At 36.0% G+C, this 18,260-nt stretch overlaps 1 protein-coding gene across 2 annotated transcripts; it reads right to left on the bottom strand.

Annotated features, from left to right (window-relative positions):
- Positions 1-842: 842 nt before the first annotated feature.
- Positions 843-16,793, bottom strand: cdk21 (cyclin-dependent kinase 21). Of its 2 annotated transcripts, none has more exons than XM_062050139.1 (8): positions 16,669-16,793; positions 16,234-16,480; positions 9,119-9,251; positions 3,211-3,378; positions 3,010-3,119; positions 2,891-2,941; positions 1,472-1,604; positions 843-1,387 (listed from the first exon to the last, which is right to left on the bottom strand). In XM_062050139.1, the coding sequence occupies exons 2-8, from the start codon at positions 16,461-16,463 to the stop codon at positions 1,310-1,312; spliced, it is 903 nt and encodes a 300-aa protein (XP_061906123.1). In that variant the 5' UTR covers positions 16,464-16,480; positions 16,669-16,793; the 3' UTR covers positions 843-1,309. The 2 variants fall into 2 exon arrangements, with proteins under 2 accessions (XP_061906123.1, XP_061906124.1); XM_062050140.1 differs by having other exon boundaries at positions 16,234-16,472; positions 16,669-16,785.
- Between the last annotated feature and the right edge of the window lie 1,467 nt (positions 16,794-18,260).

Below are 18,260 nucleotides of genomic sequence, written 5' to 3'. Positions count from 1 at the left end.
TCTATGAAATCCCGCCCGGTGATCCTGATTGGTTCATTATTTTTTGCTATCTTGAAGGAGTTTGCATTGCCCTCGATCCCAGATCCTTGTGTGGATCTCAGCGAACTACAAGGATCTGGCAAGAGTCAGGTTAACATTGTATAGTATGTGCATAACAAAAGGGCTCCCAAACTAACGGCTCGCAACTGCAAATCGGTTCTCATCGTTCCCTTAAAAGAACTGTTCAAAAGACTCGATTCGTTCGTGAACATCACTTTTTTGTCCTGTGCAGCTACTCAGGCAAATCATATTGTTGATGTAGATGCCCATATCGGCTGTACAAATTTACTTTACAAAAGAGAAGTGTGGGATACTTCTCTTGTTGCCTTATTTGTATTTGACTTTATTAAATGGATGTATATTATTATTTGGTGCAGCCGGGCCGGAGCAGGAGGTGATAGAAAGAGAAAAAAAGGAAGCCAGGGGGAAATTGCGGGGACAAGAGGGGGATTTGTGATTAAGGGCTATATAAGTGAACTTTTGATGATTGTTTCTTTCATTCAGCTTTAGATAGCTCACAAAGTAATGAGCACATTTGAGGGAATGTCAGAAATGGGTTAAAGAACAAGTGATTACATTTTGGGTCTGATCTGGGTCACTGTCTAGATTCAGAAATTTTTTTACTGTCTGCGCGCTCCAAGGGCATTTTTGGTTTATACTGTGGTATATAGTGGTTTGCATGTTCTCCTCGTGCTCGCAAGGGTTGTCTTACACCAAAGTCAGCTGTGGTAAGCTCCAGCTCACCCAATAGAAAAAGGATGGAGAGACGCTTTGAGTGCAAATGTCAGCCATGAAACGGCTTTAATGAATCGCGTCATAAACAGTTTGCAATAAAATGCAAGACTCATGGTCAACAGTGGAACATCAGTAGAAAAATATCCACACAAACATTGCTGACAGTGAGGACACCGTAAAGCCACCTTCCTCGCAAAATAAAGACTGTGCAAGTAGAATATGTGTTAAGGTGCAAATACTGTGTTTTTAAACACTCCATAACAAAATAGATAACACGTTAATGTCGAAATATTGGACAACTCTTACAAGCAAATAAAAAAAAAACTAGCAGTATTGAAGCCATAATCTTCACAAAATCAAGTGCTAGTTATGGAAATAATATATATAAAATAAAAGTGTCCACTTTAAGGTGCTGGTAGTGTTTTTTTAAGAGTGAATAACAAAATATAATATATTTTTGGAACCTTTCATGATGGTTGAACAAGACACTCATTGATTGTGTGGATGTGACTGACTGTGGAAGGCGTCGCCTGTGTCAGTTCTTAGAGAAGAAAGAGTGAGTGAGGGCCTCGGCGGCTGAAATGCGTTTGCTGGGCGTGAAAGTCAAACATTTCTGTGGGTCGACAAACGCGGACTTTAATTCATTTGTTGGCACCGTCGTGATGCTTTTGACGGACATGCAGGGGAAGGAACTCACGAAAAGGAGGTCGCACTCGTCGGGGCTCAGCGAGGGCAGCAGCTCGGGAGACGAGCTTTTCGGCCCCCAGGACGGCGAGTAGGGCACGGGACTGTCCTGGGGCCACTCCTCCTCGTCAGGCAAACCAATCACCCTAATGAACCAAATACATGATAGCAGACGAATGAGTAAAAATAAAGTTACACTAAAATTCTCAGGGATTAAAAACTATTAAAAATAGATCATACATTGTTTATAATTTTTTTTAATTTTCAACGCTTAAATCTCTAGATCAACTTCAAGATATATCCAACGATTATGTTTTTTATTATTTTTTGACTATCATCCCATAAATCTCAATATCAACGTCAGATCTATCTGTTGACTATAAGTATATATATATAAATATTTTATTTTTTTTAATGTTTCTTGTTGGTTTGTTTGATTGTTTTCTTAATGCCCTTTTTGTCAAAGAAAACCTTATTTTTTATGGCAAACACAAAAGATGTAATATTTTTCCCCTACAAAAAATTCTAAATGGAATATTTCATGTGAAGTAATTAGAGACTTAAATATGTCAATATTTCATAACAACATCGATTTTTATTCATTATTATGTCTTGAACAATGGCAGTTTTAAAGAAAAAAAAACAGCCCGCATGGCAGCTTTGTGTTATTAGAGTTAACATTGCAACTTTTTTTTGTTTCATTTATTGCTTTTTTATTCCACTTGTTTATGTTTTTATCTTTTAATAGTCATTTTATAATATGCCGCAGGGTGTTAAAAAATTAGCTGCAGGCTGCAAATGGCCCCCAGGCCACACTTTGGACACCACTGCCTTAGAGCAGTGGTCCCCAACCTTTTTTGTAGCTGCGGACCGGTCAACGCTTGAAAATTAGTCCCACGGACCGAGGGGGATTTTTTAAAATTTTATTTTATTTTTTTTCATAAATAAATACAATCATGTGTGCTTACGGACTGTATCCCTGCAGACTGTATTGATCTATATTGATATATAATGTATATTTTTAAAGTACCAATGATTGTCACACACACTCTAGGTGTGGTGAAATTTGTCCTCTGCATTTGACCCATCCCCTTGTTCATATATTGTGTTTTTTATGTTGATTTAATAAAAAAAATAAAAATAAAAAAAACATTTATTTTTTAGTTTTTTATTTCTTGTGCGGCCCGGTACCAATCGGTCCGCGGACCGGTACCGGGCCGCAGCCCGGTGGTTGGGGACCACTGCCTTAGAGGATCTAATGTCCATACGGGCAGAATTAGAGTGTAATAGCACCACCTAGTGGGGACTTTGTTCACTTACAGTAGTAAAACATAATGTCATATATATATTCAAGCTAAGAGTGATGCCATGCTGCTGTAAACACAGCTATATATCAAATACATACAGTATCATATAAGTACGAAGTACTCACTCAAAGATTTTTTTCAGCTGCTGCATTTCACTGAACCCTTTGAAGAGCGGTCTGTGGGACGCAGAAGCATGTTCAACGTGAGGTTAATGTCACCGTGGCAACCAACGACATCGTCTCACCTCAGCAGGAAGAGCTCAGCAAAGATGCAGCCGGCGCTCCACACGTCCACGGAGAACATGTAAACCGAGTTGAGCAGAACCTCCGGAGCTCGATACCACAAGGAGACAACCTGCGGCGGCAAAAGTGTCGTCTATTTTTAAAATACACACGTTGGTTGGACCTTTCAGAGCGTAGCCAGTAGAAGGTGAGAGCGCACGTACACCTGGCGTGAGGGCCCCGTTGAAGCTGTAGACGCGAGCCAGGCCGAAGTCGGCGATCTTGACCTCTCCACGGCTGCTGATGAGGATGTTCTCTGGCTTCAGATCACGGTGCAGAACCATGTGGGTTACCAGGAAGTCCAAACCCTGCATTAGCTGGTGCATCACATCCTAAATGCAGAAGACACAGCAGCATAGCATCTTGGGAAATACTAGGGATGTCCCGATTAGGGATTGGTACCGTTCACATTTGAACCGATACGGCACCCAATTCCCGATAACCGGCAATCGATACCGGGACTCAATGATGCCAATTTTCGTTAATTTTGTGTGTGGTAATAATAACTGCTGATTGTTTAATGATAACACTGTATATTTTAATGTAACATTTAAAAATGAGCTGATTATGGTAACTGTGCTGTCCAATTGTTGTATTTTGTTTTTTGATTACATTTAAATCTCATTTGAAATGCAGGTGCACTTCCAAGACATTAGTTAGCAGTACTGTATAGACCAGGAGTGTCCAAAGTGCGGCCGGGGGGCCATTTGCGGCCCGCAGCTAATTGTTTACCGGCCCGCCACACATTCTGCAAAAATTGCAAAATTTATAATATTGCAAAAATTAAAAAAAAACATTTAAAAAAAGTGGAATGAGGTGAAATCTAACAAGAAAACGTTGCAATGTTGACACAAAGCTGCCATGCAGGCTGTTTTTTTTCTTTTGTCTTTGTTTATTTTTCTTTTTTTTGCCATTGCTAAAAAAAAAAAAAAGACAAAAAATCTATGTTATAATGAATTATTACTTAAAAAATATCACTTTAAAATGTTTTATGTGGAAAAAATATTGCATATATTGTGTGGTTGCCATATAAAAAAAATCAAAGTTTTATTTGACAAAAGAGCATAAAACAAACAAAATAATAGCTCAAACGTAAAATCGACAGATATATCTGAAGTTGATCTCGTAATTTAAGTGTTAAAAGTAAAAAAACCCTAATAAAAATGTATCACTTTATGTGTGGGGGACCTTTTGGATCCCAAATATATTTATTAGGATTTTATTTAACTTTTCACTGTGATTACTCAAAAATATTAAAGACTTACAATCAATGGTGTCCTGCATTATTGATCTTTTAAGGCTGTAATTACAAAATACTGCATATTTCCGTTTTACTATAAAAAACAAAGTTGTCTTTGACAGAAAACCTTTTTTTTTTTTTTTACTTTTTATCATCCTCAAGTTGATATAGAAATTTACTGTAAGCGTTAAATAAAAAATAATAATAATAATTAGACTTATTTTTAACAGTTTAATGACTGAGACCCTTTATAGTCCCCGGGAGCCCTAAAGGTTAAAAAAAAAAATCCATATATTTTGTCAAGGTTTGAAAATGAAAAATATCAAAATGGCCCCCGCATGCTTAAATTGTTCCGTGTACGGCCCTCAGTGGAAAAAGTTTGGACACCCCTGGTATAGACTATCTCAGAGTCGTGTATAAAGAGAGTATGGCCAACTAAACAACAGGCGCCATGTTTGCTACCAAGGACGTGTGTGGTTGTGCCCGGCTGCATGTAAATGCTGTCTTTTTGACGCTAGTTTTTCTGACAAAATAAACCAAAATAATATGTCTCTATAAAGTTTGAAACATACCCCAGCTCATTAGTTTACAATAAAACATGGGTTTTATTTCATCAAAATATAATATTGCGGCCCTATTTGATGCACTGCACTGTGTACATACATGCAATGTTTAGTGACCAGCAGGGCTCACTAACACACTCCCGACAGCCCAATAAACGTAACAAAATAGGACCAAAAAAATAACTTATTACCCTCATTTTGCCAAAAATCTTCATGAGCTTTGGACCAACAATCTTTTGACCTATCATTTAGGAAATCGTCTGAAACCGAGTTGGCCATACTCTATTTATCCACGACTCTGGGCCAGGGGTGTCCAAACCTCTTCCACTGAGGACCTCACACTGAAAAATCAAAATGGGTGGGAGCCATTTTGATATTTTTACTTTTCAAAACCATTACAGTATATAGATTTTTTTTTAACTTTTAGGGTTCCCCTAAAGTTTTGTTCCAAGGACCCAAAAGGGTCTCAGTCATAAAAATGTTAGGAATAAGTTAGTTAGTTAGTTAATTTATTATTTTTTTCGGTCAGTGGTCAAGAAAATAAACAAACAGTTTTACATTAACAAACAGTTGTACATTCATAAATTGAAAATGTTGCAGACCGAAAGGGTTTAGGCTGAAGTTGAACACTTATTGCGCCTAACCCTATAAACAATGTCAAATACAAGATGAGCTTCCAAAAATTATGAAATTTCCTTTGCACAACATATTATAAATACACATTATACACAACATAAACACTGTTCAATTATATACACAGTAAAGACATGTGAAATATCTTTGTACACATGTTAGTTAAACCGTAGTACCAATTATATACTATATACAAACAATTATACTTCCATTATTATTTATATCCCACATTTAGTTTGTAATTAACATTGATCATAGTATTAACTACTGTGTTGATTCAAAAGTGATATATTTTTCCAAGACATTGGTCTTAAAGTGTTTTTTAAATGTGTGAATGGAACTGGAACATTTTAAGGAATCATCCAAGCTGTTCCACAGATGAACCCCCCTGACAGAAACACATCTACTTTTTAAGCTCGTTCTTATGTTTGCTTTCTGAAAGACAGCTGAACCTCTGAGGTCATAGGGACTCTCCCTAGGTTTGAACCTCTCCTGTAGACACCCAGGCAACATGTGGTTTTGAGCTTTGTACGTCACAATAGCAGTGTTGAGGTCAACAAGATTGTGCAGTTTTAATGTTTTTAATTTAATAAACAGAGCATTGGTATGGTCATGATAATCCACATATTTTACAATTCTAATAGCTTTCTTTTGAAGTAAGAACATAGATTTGATGTTTGATTTGTAATTGTTACCCCAGATTTCAACACAATAATTAAGATATGGGAGTACGAAAGAATTATAACATGTTAAGAGCCTTTTGATTTACAGAGTTTTTAATCGTAGCAATAATTTTTGTCATCTAGTCATATATTATTATTCTTTTAATTATTCAATGTTAAATCAGGTGTTTTTTTAATAGTAGTTTTAGAATGTGCAGCGGGCCGTAAAAAAAATTGGCTGCAAGCCGCACTTTAAACCCCTCTGGCATAGGCTCTCTATGGTATGTTGTCTAACTACAACGTTTTTTTTTACAGTGTGAGCTGAGTGTGTTATGTTGCGACCTACAAAGTGTTTGTACTGTAATTATTGTACTTATTACACACCAGCTGTGTAATTGTAACAATAATCTTAATTGTAAATTTCATTACCAAATTTGTAGGTGTTCAAATCGCCATGTAAAATTGCTAATGGTAATACTAGCCTGTCTATGGCAAATCCAATGTAAATTATCATCAAGCCAGCGCATTTTGGAAGAGTTGAGCCTTACTTTAGGTTTGAGCATTTTGTACAATGTATACTTGCTTTGTTGGTGTTGAAAATTGCAACATTACTTTGAGGGAGTTTGGGTAAGTCCGCCCTCAATGCTGCTTGAGTGATAGTTTACGTGAGCCGGTGGTTAATCTGCAACCGGACGGGACAAGTGTTAAACCAAACGTGACGTCACGTGCAACAAATGTATTGAAATATGGCGCCGTTGGATTTTATGTGAATCAATACCCGGTAGTACCAATGGAATTCGGTCAGTGCCTATAAAAATATCGAATTCGGTATCCATACCTAGCCCCGATACCACTTTTTCACTTCCGATATGATACCAATATCGCAAAAAGCCGCTGCCTGACCAGGGCTCAGAAAATCTGCAGACTCCTCCCACCCCTACCAAGGACTGTTTTCACTGCTGGACTCTAGAAAGAGGTTCCGCAGCCTCCGTAGCAGAACCACCAGGTTCTGTAACAGCTTCTTCCCTCAGGCCATGAACGCATCCTAATAATCCCCTCAATTCCCCCCAAAAATGGATTAACTCGCTGGAATATAAAGACAATATAACATACATCCATAAACGTGGATGCATATGCAAAAGCGCAATATATTTATCTGTACAGTAATCTCTTTATTTATATCTGCACCTTATTGATTTTTTAAACTGCACTACCATGAACTAATGCAACAAAATGTCGTTCTTATCTGTACTGTAAAGTTCAAATTTGAATGACAATAAAAAGGAAGTCTAAGTCTAAATATTGGAGGTTTGAATATTGATCCGATACAATATGAGCCGGAATCATACATACTTGTATTATTTTGCAGCGTGGAATGTTACAAAAGGTTAGATCGAGTGAAATTACTCAAACATAGTAACACTAATACGCTTCTGCCTTGGAGACTTTGAATGTGTTTTATGTCATTATAAATATTTGATACTTATTTATATTGACAAATGTGCTGTTTTACACTCAATATTGTTCAATTATTAATAAGTATGTCTAGCTTGTGTGCTATTATGAGCTTAGCTGTTGTGCAGCTGTGAACTCTTAGTAGCCAACAGCCTATTTAGTATATTTACCTTTTGTAAATCACTTGACTAAACTAGGAGAAATGACCAACTTTGTGTGTTTATTGGAGGACATTTAGATGTTAACTGGCTGTCCAGAATACAATAGAATAGAATATATCTTTATTGTCATTGTACATTGTACAACGAAATTGTAAGCAAAACTAATTTAGTGCAAATTCATAATAACACATAAAAACATAAGAACATAGATAAATGTATAAAAATACATAAAAATACCAAGCACACAGCTCATATGCACAGTCATTCTTGTCTTGTGTTCAGCGACACTATTGCTCTCGGGTAAAAAGTGTTCTTAAATCTGTTTGTCCGGCATTTTATTGTCCTGTATCTCCTGCCCGAGGGCGGCAGTTCAAAAAGTTTATGTCCAGGCTGAGATGGGTCCCTTATGATGTTTTGGCCCTTTTTGAGGCATCTCTTAACTGGCTGTCCAGCTTATCACAAGTAAACACTCTGCAGGACTGCTTGTATCGGACATTTTACATGCACACTGATACATGTTTTTTTGCTCATCAAACCGATATATGATGTCAACATCTGATAGAAAATTTTTAAAAAAGTGTTTTCTTTTTATTGTCAAAAAATTAACAAAAGAAACAAACACCGTACAGTAGATTAGTAGCAATCTACTGTACAGGACCTCTGGTTTATCAAAAATTAGAGATCGGCACTGAATCCAGTACTTTTTTGGGACCGACCAAATCTCGCCGGTCCTACTGGGCACCAATTCACGTAAAATCCAAAGGTGCCATGTTACGGCGACGAGCAGACTCAGTCGGCTCTTTACACTTCGGTACTTGGCGATCACTCCAGCAGCACTGAGAGCGGACTTAGCCAAAGTACCTTTAGGTTGCAATGGTCAATGCCAAGAAAATATTGACTCAAACAAAGCTCCATTGTAAGTAAAGTAAGGCTCCATTTTTCCCAAAATTTACTAGCTTGATGCTAAGATGAATCTGCTCTGCTACTGATTACCATTAGCGATTTTATATGGCAATAACACAGCTGGTGTGTAATTTATTAACACTTTCTGAAGCGCAACAAAAAACAAAACATCAAACCACAAACTATACACTACTGCCATCTAACGTCTTGGACTTGAAACTGTAATTGCAATTTATTTTCATACCTCCATACTCAGAATTATGATAATTTAACAAGATATAACAACTGGACAGCAGCTACCATAATCATTTAAAATGTTGCAATAAAAAAATATTTTTTTATCAAAAACAATATTCATTAACACAAAAGTATCAAAAATTGCTATTGTTGAGTACCAGTATTGATTCCCAGGTACCAGGAATTGAACTGGCTTTTCAAGGGCAGTTTTTTTAAACCTTAATGTTGTTCCTGGGAAGTCCAGAAGCAGAGTTTATGGACAGGTAAGCAGCCAGGTCTTGGTCGATGTACTCGAACACCACAGTGAGGTCCAGGTGTCTGCCCTCCATGATGGCCGACGCGTCCAACAGTCTGTGTAGTCATTTGACAGAAAGAAAAAGACAAAAAGACACATAAATCATAAAAACAATTGATATTTTGAACGTATGCGTTAGGACAGGCGTCCCCGCAGCACACACAATTGCTAAAAACAAAAAAAAAGTCAGGAAAGGCTACAGCAGGGGTGTCCAAAATGCGGTGCGGGGGCCATTAGCAGCCCGTGCATAATTTTTCACAATTATTAGCATTAGAGATGTTTGATAATGGCTTTTTTGCCGATATCCGATATTGTCCAACACTTAATTACCGATTCCGATATCAACCGATACCAATATATACAGTTGTGGAATTAACACATTATTATGCCTAATTTTGTTGTGATGACTCGCTGGATGCATTTAAACCAGTAGTCCCCAAACTACGGCCCGCGGGCCGGATACGGCCCCCCAGTGTCCAAAATCCGGCCCGCTGGAAGTCCCAAGTTAAAAAAAAATTTTTTTTTTAAAGTTTTTTTTTTTTTTGGGATTATTTTTTTTTTTTTAAAGTTTGTCCTTACGAGTCCATTTTCTACCGTCTCCTAGCCACTCAGGCAAATCATATTGTCTAAAAAAAAATGCATTTTACCATCGATAACGTGACATGCAGCAAGTGCGCTCTTTAAGTCAATTAGTGCGCGAGGTATATATAAGTATGAATACATATATATATATATATATATATATATATATATATATATATATATATATATATATATATATATATATATATATATATATATATATATATATATATATATATATGTATGAATTAGGGCTGCAACTAACGATTAATTTGATAATCGATTAATCTGTCGATTATTACTTCAATTAATCGATTAATAATCGGATAAAAGAGACAAACTAAATTTCTATCCTATCCAGTATTTTATTGGGGAAAAAAACAGCATACTGGCACCATACGTATTTTGATTATTGTTTCTCAGCTGTTTGTACATGTTGCAGTTTATAAATAAAGGTTTATTAAAAAAAAAAAAGTATTTAAAGAAAAAAAAAAAAAATCCTCTGCGCATGCGCATAGCATTGATCCAATGAATCGATGACTAAATTAATTGGAAACTATTTTAATAATCGATTTAATCGACTAGTTGTTGCAGCCTTAGTATGAATACATATATATATATATATATATATATATATATATATATATATATATATATATATATATATATATATATATATATATATATATATATATATATATATATATATATATATATATATATATGTATGAATACATATATATATATATATGTATAAATACATATATATATATATACTATATATATATATATATATATATATATATATATATATATATATATATATATATATATATACTATATATATATACAGTGGGGCAAAAAAGTATTTAGTCAGCCACCCATTGATTGTCAATGGGTGGCTGACTAAATACTTTTTTGCCCCACTGTATATATATATATATATATATATATATATATATATATATATATATATATATACTATATATATATATATATATATATATATATATATATATATATATATATATATATATATATATGTATATGTACATGGACATATATACACACACACATATATACACATTTACATATATATATATATATATATATATATATATATATATATATATATATATATATATATATATATATATATATATATATATATATATATATATATATATATATATATATATATATATATATATATATATATATATATATAGCGCTGGGGGATAGCGCGGCCCCCAGCCAAATTGTTTACCCCAATGCGGCCCCGGAGTCAAAAAGTTTGGGGACCCCTGCATTAAACAATGTAACAAGTTTTTCCAAAATAAATCAACTCAAGTTATGGAAAAAAATGCCAACATGGCACTGCCATATTTATTATTGAAGCCACAAAGTGCATTATTTTTTTTTAACATGCCTTAAAACCACAGCTTGGAATTTGGGACATGCTCTCTCTGAGAGAGCATGAGGAGGTTGAGGTGAGCAGGGTTGGAGAGACGGGGTTAAGGTGGTGGTAGGGGGTAGCGGGGGGTGTATAATGTAGTGTCCCGGAAGAGTTGGTGCTGCAAGGGGTTCTGGGTATTTGTTCTGTTGTGTTTATGTTGTGTTACGGTGCGGATGTTCTCCCGAAATGTGTTTGTCATTCTTGTTTGGTGTGGGTTCACAGTGTGGCGCATATTTGTAACAGTGTTAAAGTTGTTTATACGGTCACCCTCAGTGTGACCTGTATGGCTGTTGACCAAGTATGCCTTGCATTCACGTGTGTGTGTGTGAAAAGTCGTAGATATTATGTGATTGGGCCGGCACGCAAATGCAGTGCCTTTAAGGCACGCCCCCAATATTGTTGTCTGGGTGGAAATCGGGAGAAATTCGGGAGAATGCTTGCTCAGTGTGATATATTTTGCTGTTTAACTAATGCTACCTGTACGCATGGTATCAGAATTAAAATCAGAATCAGAAGTACTTCATTAATCCGGAAGGGGAAATCAAGATTTTCAGCACAATCCCATTCAAGAGCAGAAAAACATTACAGGGGTTAGCAGGTTAGCTGTTTTTGCTAATATCATTACTTGACGCTATCTGGCCACCGTGTTAACTGTTAGCATTTCTCTTCAGCTTTGGCTCCTCAACATTCACACTAAATTCCTACCAAAATTAGATTTTTTAGTTCTTTAAAAAAAATCTATATTGTACTGGTTTTGAGGGTGAAAACTACCAAAACGGCCCCCTGCATCATTTGATTTGTCAGTCGGTGACCCTCAGGAGAAAAAGTTTGGGTACCCCTAAGCTACTACTGCGTTCTACTTACATCGGAAGTGGGAAGTTGGAGCTGGGAATGACGTCACACACGAGTTGTGAGCGTTCAAGTTACGATGTGGGAAATCAAGATGGCCACATTTACGAAAGCTATTTTTTGCGTTTGCGTTCTGAATATAAATATCTTATGTGAAAATATGCACTCTTTCTGCGACCTTCAAACATGGTGGATGAAGAGGAAACACAGATACTATTGGTAGCAATGTAGAACGTATATACCACATGAAATGAATGTATTTCACATGTTACCATATATAAGCGTACAACAATGCATTAGGGTTGTACAATATACCGGTATTAGTGTAGTACCACGATACTGATTAATCATAGTCGGTACTATATCACCTCTGAAAAGTACCTGTCTGCCAAACAAACGCCATTGGTAGATCTACACCTAACATCCACTGTAATGATACCAAGTACAGTAGCGTATCTAGTCGATACTACTATGATTACGTCAATATTTTTTGGGATCACAACATCGTCTTTCGTTTTTTTTTTTATATGATATTTATAAACTCAGGAAATATGTCCTTGGACACATGAGGACTTGGAATATGACCGATGTATGATCCTGTAACGACTTGGTATCGGATTGATACCCAAATTTGTGGTATCATCCAAAACTAATGTTAAGTATCAAACAACAGAAGAATAAGTGATTATTATATTTTAACAGAAGTGTAGATAGAACATGTTAAAAGAGAAAGTAAGCAGATATTAACAGTAAATGAAGAAGTAGATTAATAATTCATTTTCTACCACTTGTCCTTAATAATGTTGACCAAATAATAGAATGGAAAATGACACAATATGTTACTGCATATGTCAGCAGCTAAATTAGGAGTTTTTGTTTGCTTACTTACTAGTAAATGACAACTTGTCTTGTATGTTTACTATTTTATTCAAGGACAAACTTGCAATAATAAACATATGTTTAATGTACTGTAAGATTTTTTGTTAAAATAAAGCCAATAATGCAATTTTTTGCGGAAAAGTATCTAAATAATTTTGGTACCGGTACCAAAATATTGGTATCGGGACAACACTACAATACATTGTATATGGCTGATTTTTTTTTTTAATGTAACCTTTATTTAACCAGGAAAAATCCCATTGAGATTAAAACTGCGACGAAAACTAATCAGAAGTGCAAATAAAGGATATCATTGTTTACGTCCAGAGCAGCCATCTTTGAAACCAACTCAGGGGTGGTGAGAATGCTCTGACTTTCCGAGTCGGAAACTTGACCCCAGGGGGCTTTCCAGTCGAAATTCAATTCAATTTCAATTCAATTATTTATTTATTTCGTACTTGGATGTGTACATTTCAACAACATTTCAACAATCTCACATACCTTACTGCATTCAATACACAGCCATGTCGAAAAGGAACAGGATGAAGAAAATCTTATATTTCCTGCCCCTTCGCACAAAAGAAACATTTTCTTGGTATCTCTTTGCCGGTAGTGCATTAGAACATCCAATGCAACAAATCAATACAAAACAATATATCACATATGCACACACAGGCACCCACACCCACACGCACCCACCCACCAGGGGCGTAGACTCTAGAGTAGTAAAAAAGGCTACAGGACATGTATGACCCAGTTGACAAGAAAAGTTATTGTTGCCTAAAAACTACAAGTTTGTACCCCTACCCAGTGCACACACTCATAGAAATTAATAGAACAAACAATCAATGAAAAGAATAAACAAGCAAGATAAGTTGAACAAAAAATAAACAAACAAAACAAAAACTGAAAAAATAAGGCAATCACTCAAACCAAACAAACTGAAAAAGAACAAGGCAATCATCCAAACCAAACAAACTGAAAAAGAATAAGGTAATCATTCAAACCAAACAAAACTGAATAGAACAAGGCTATCATAACAATAACAAATTCTAACTAGGAACTCGGAAATTCCGACTTCCCAGTACAAATGGAACTCACCATACAGCTCAGTCGAGACCCTCATTAGGACATGCCATGTTTGAGTTTGAGTTTATTTCGAACATGCAAGCATACAACATGATACATCACAATTTCCAGTTTCTCTTTTCAACATGTTCGAAAAGGAGTAGGAAGAAGCAGAGCTTATTTAATCCTACCCCTTTTCTTTTATATAACAGTTGCTAAAACTTTTGTTCACTTCCTGTTCTCAATTTATTCACAATATACTCCATAAGTAATCACAATAAAAATAAATAAATAAATACTAATTGGTGAAGTAAGCCATATTTCATATGATGAGATAAGTAAGATTATTTTGAGAATGAAAGAATAGATGGATGAAATAAATTCAGAATGTTTACCATGGTTCTTCTTATTTGTACTTTGTAAACACTTTAAGTTTGAAGAGTTTCTTGAAGTGGATCATATTAGTACATTGTTTGATTGCTTTGCTTAATCCATTCCATAATTTAATTCCACATACAGATATACTGAAGGTCTTAAGGGTTGTACGTGCATACAAATGTTTTAAATTACATTTTTCTCTAAGATTATATTTCTCGTCTTTTTTTGAGAATAATTGTTATATATTCTTGGGTAGCAGGTTATAGTTTGCTTTGTGTATAATTTTAGCTGTTTGCAAATTCACTATGTCGTGGAATTTCAGTATCGTTGATTCAATAAATAAAGGATTTGTATGTTCTCTATATCCAACATTATGTATTATTCTAACTCAGTAGTTCTTAACCTGGGTTCGATCGAACCCTAGGGGTTCGGTGAGTCGGGCTCAGGGGTTCGGCGGCGGTCAAGACACACCCGACTCATCGTGTAAATAAAAACTTCTCCCTATCGGCGTATTACGGATACGGCAACAGCAGAAGTCAGACTGGTTTGCAGGTGTGTAATTTGTTGTGAGTTTATGCACTGTGTTGGTTTTGTTGTTTGAACAAGGTGATGTTCATGCACGGTTCATTTTGTGCACCAGTAAAAAAAACATGGTAACACTTTAGTATGGGGCAGCACGGTGGCAGAGGGGTTAGTGCGTCTGCCTCACAATACGAAGGTCCTGAGTAGTCTTGGGTTCAATCCCAGGCTTGGGATCTTTCTGTGTGGAGTTTGCTTGTTCTCCCCGTGACTGCGTGGGTTCCCTCCGGGTACTCCGGCTTCCTCCCACCTCCAAAGACATGCACCTGGGGATAAATTGATTGGCAACACTAAATTGGCCCTAGTGTGTGAATGTGAGTGTGAATGTTGTCTGTCTATCTGTGTTGGCCCTGCGATGAGATGGCGACTTGTCCAGGGTGTACCCCGCCTTCCGCCCGATTCTAGCTGCGATAGGCTCCAGCACCCCCCGCGACCCCGAACGGGACAAGCGGTAGAAAATGGATGGATGGATGGACTTTAGTATGGGGAACATATTCACCATTAATTAGTTGCTTATTAACATGCAAATTAGTAACATATTGGCTCTTAACTAGTCATTATTAAGTACTTATTAATGCCTTATTCGGCATGGCCTTATTATAACCCTAACCCTCTAACCCTTACCCTAACCAAATAACTCTAAATTAAGTCTTTGTTACTTGGAATATGTTCCCCTAGTGTCCAAAAAACGCTAAATTAAGTCTTTGTTACTTAGAATATGTTCCCCATACTAAAGTGTTAACGAAAACATAACTTTGTCTTGAATTTGAAAAACAACAACATATTATTTTCACTAAAGAAGGGTTCGGTGAATGCGCATATGAAACTGGTGGGGTTCGGTACCTCCAACAAGGTTAAGAATCACTGTTCTAACTGATCTTTTTTTGTAACACCATTAGTGAATTAAGTGTACCTTTGTAATTATTTCCCCATATTTCTACACAGTAACACTAGCGAGCAGTAGAGAATATGAAGTGATTTTTGGTCTAGATAGAACATGTTTTGCTTTATTCATTATTGATGTGTTTCTTGCTACTTTATGTTGTATATTTTTTTACATGAGATTTCCAGTTCAATTTATCATCAATCATTATACCTAGACATTTGGTTTCATGTAAAAAAATAGACAGAAGCCAGGAATTATAATTAGTGTAATAAATGATTTGTAGTTTAAACATTTTAAAAGCTTCAGCCAGTAATGAAAAAACAAGTCATACAAAAACGCTTATTGAATGTTTGGCTCTTACTCGACCACGTTGGGGTGGTTGAAGTACTTCATCTTGCGCAGCAGCGCCACCTCTCGGAGCATGAAGGGAGGGATGCCGCTGTCGCAGGTGTCTGCGCGGATGTTCAACTTCTTCACCGCCAGGAGGCGCCCATCCTCGCCCACCTCCCTGGCCTTGTACACCTTGCCGTAGGCGCCCTCGCCCAGCTCCGCCAGCAGCTCATACCGCAAACCACACGCTCCCACGTCCATGGTCGCCCCCTAACAAACTGTAATATTTGGACAATTCAACCAGAAACTTCCTTTTATTCCGGTGGCAACTTTTAATCGACTGTCAGGAGAGGAAAACACGATGGAACGCGAGCTAATTGCAAAGTAGTTACCATTTAGCTAGCAGGCCACCATTAAAGTTATTATTACGCCAAATATACCTAATGACAACATGTTTTTACTTTACCTGATCACAATCCTGCCTCCATGTCGCTGACTTCCAGAAAAAGTGGCAGCCAAACGTTTAGAATGCAAATGACAAACGAATCGGAGAACAATTAAGCTGTGCACGAGCAGCTGTCCTTGAACGCAGCACGCTGCGTTTACATGAAACACGGAAAGTTGACACTTCAGGTTGAAAGAGCAACATAATTTACTTTGTTTGTGCTTTTTGAAGAGTGATGAGGAACAATTATACAAATCAAAGACAACACTTAATCATACACGACCGTTTGTCAGCATGTTTTATATTTTATTAGGTATTATGATGTCCAATAATGAAGGATGGGTACAGTAGTGAACCAGGAAGCTCAGGTGACGTCATGAATTCATTAGTGCACTATGTTTTGAACAAACAATTTTAACTATGAGAATAATACTGTTGGAGTTCCAAAGGGATCTTCAGGGTAAGATCATAATAATTAAATATGATCATTTGGATTATAATAAATCCAGAAAGGACTAATGTCAAGTAAAGGTGCATTTTAAACATTTAATTATTTCCAGTAATATAACACATACACACACACAAAATAGTAAATCATGCATTTATTATATTTTTTACGTTAAAAAAATCTGTAGATTTCACAGTATGAAAACTGACAACTCAGGTAGCAGAATTTTACTGTAAAATATACGTTGTTTTGACAACATATGGAAATGTAAATGGAAAAAAAACTAATTTTTATGGAAACTGGCAGCTTAGTCGCCAGAATTTTGCTGTAACATTTACGGTGTTTTTTGTTGTTTTTTTACAACATATTACTGTAAATGAAAAAAGTAACACTTTTTTTCATTCTGGCAACTGAGCTGCCAGTCTTTTACCAAAAAATAAATAAATGTGGTGACGTTTTTCAATTTATAGTAATACAGTGTAAATATTACGGTAAAAAACTTGCAGCTGAATTTTACTAATATGCTGTAAAGGCCACCATAACATTTTACCATAATGTCTATTGACATGAAAAAATTGATGGATTTGAAATCATAAATCAAGCAGATATAAAAAAAAAATGGTTTGGTAAATATGATGATATAATATTTGTTGGAATATTGTCTCATATTTAAGTTGAAAAGATATGCAATTGCATGCAATACGTGTATTTTATTCTGTCAAAATGTAAAAAAAATACTTTTAGTAAGAAAAGATATTAAGTACTTTATTGACGTATATTATTTTCAGGGATTCGCGGCCCACATTAAAATAATCTGGCCCATGGGCCTAAAGTTTGACACCTGTGCTTTACTGTATTCACCAGTACTGTTACTTTTTATTATCTTGTATGTACTCATGTGCAGACTGAAATTAAGTGCATGCGTTACATATCAAATATTCATCAGGTTTACGTGGTAGCACGTTGAGGTTTTAATGACGTCCATTCGCTAACAGTTAGTTACAATGTAATAGACTACAAGATAAATTGGAGCAGAGGTCTTCAACAAGGGGTTCAAGACCCTCTAGCAGGGGTGTCGAACTTATCGTCAGTCATGGCTGCCCTTAGAGGGCCGTTTGTTAACATAAATAATGCATGGGTATAAATGTAGAAAGATGTTATGATG

The sequence above is a fragment of the Entelurus aequoreus genome, linkage group LG06 (genome assembly GCF_033978785.1).
Source record: "Entelurus aequoreus isolate RoL-2023_Sb linkage group LG06, RoL_Eaeq_v1.1, whole genome shotgun sequence".
Lineage (NCBI taxonomy): Eukaryota > Metazoa > Chordata > Actinopteri > Syngnathiformes > Syngnathidae > Entelurus > Entelurus aequoreus.
This window is presented reverse-complemented; position numbering and strand designations above follow the sequence as displayed.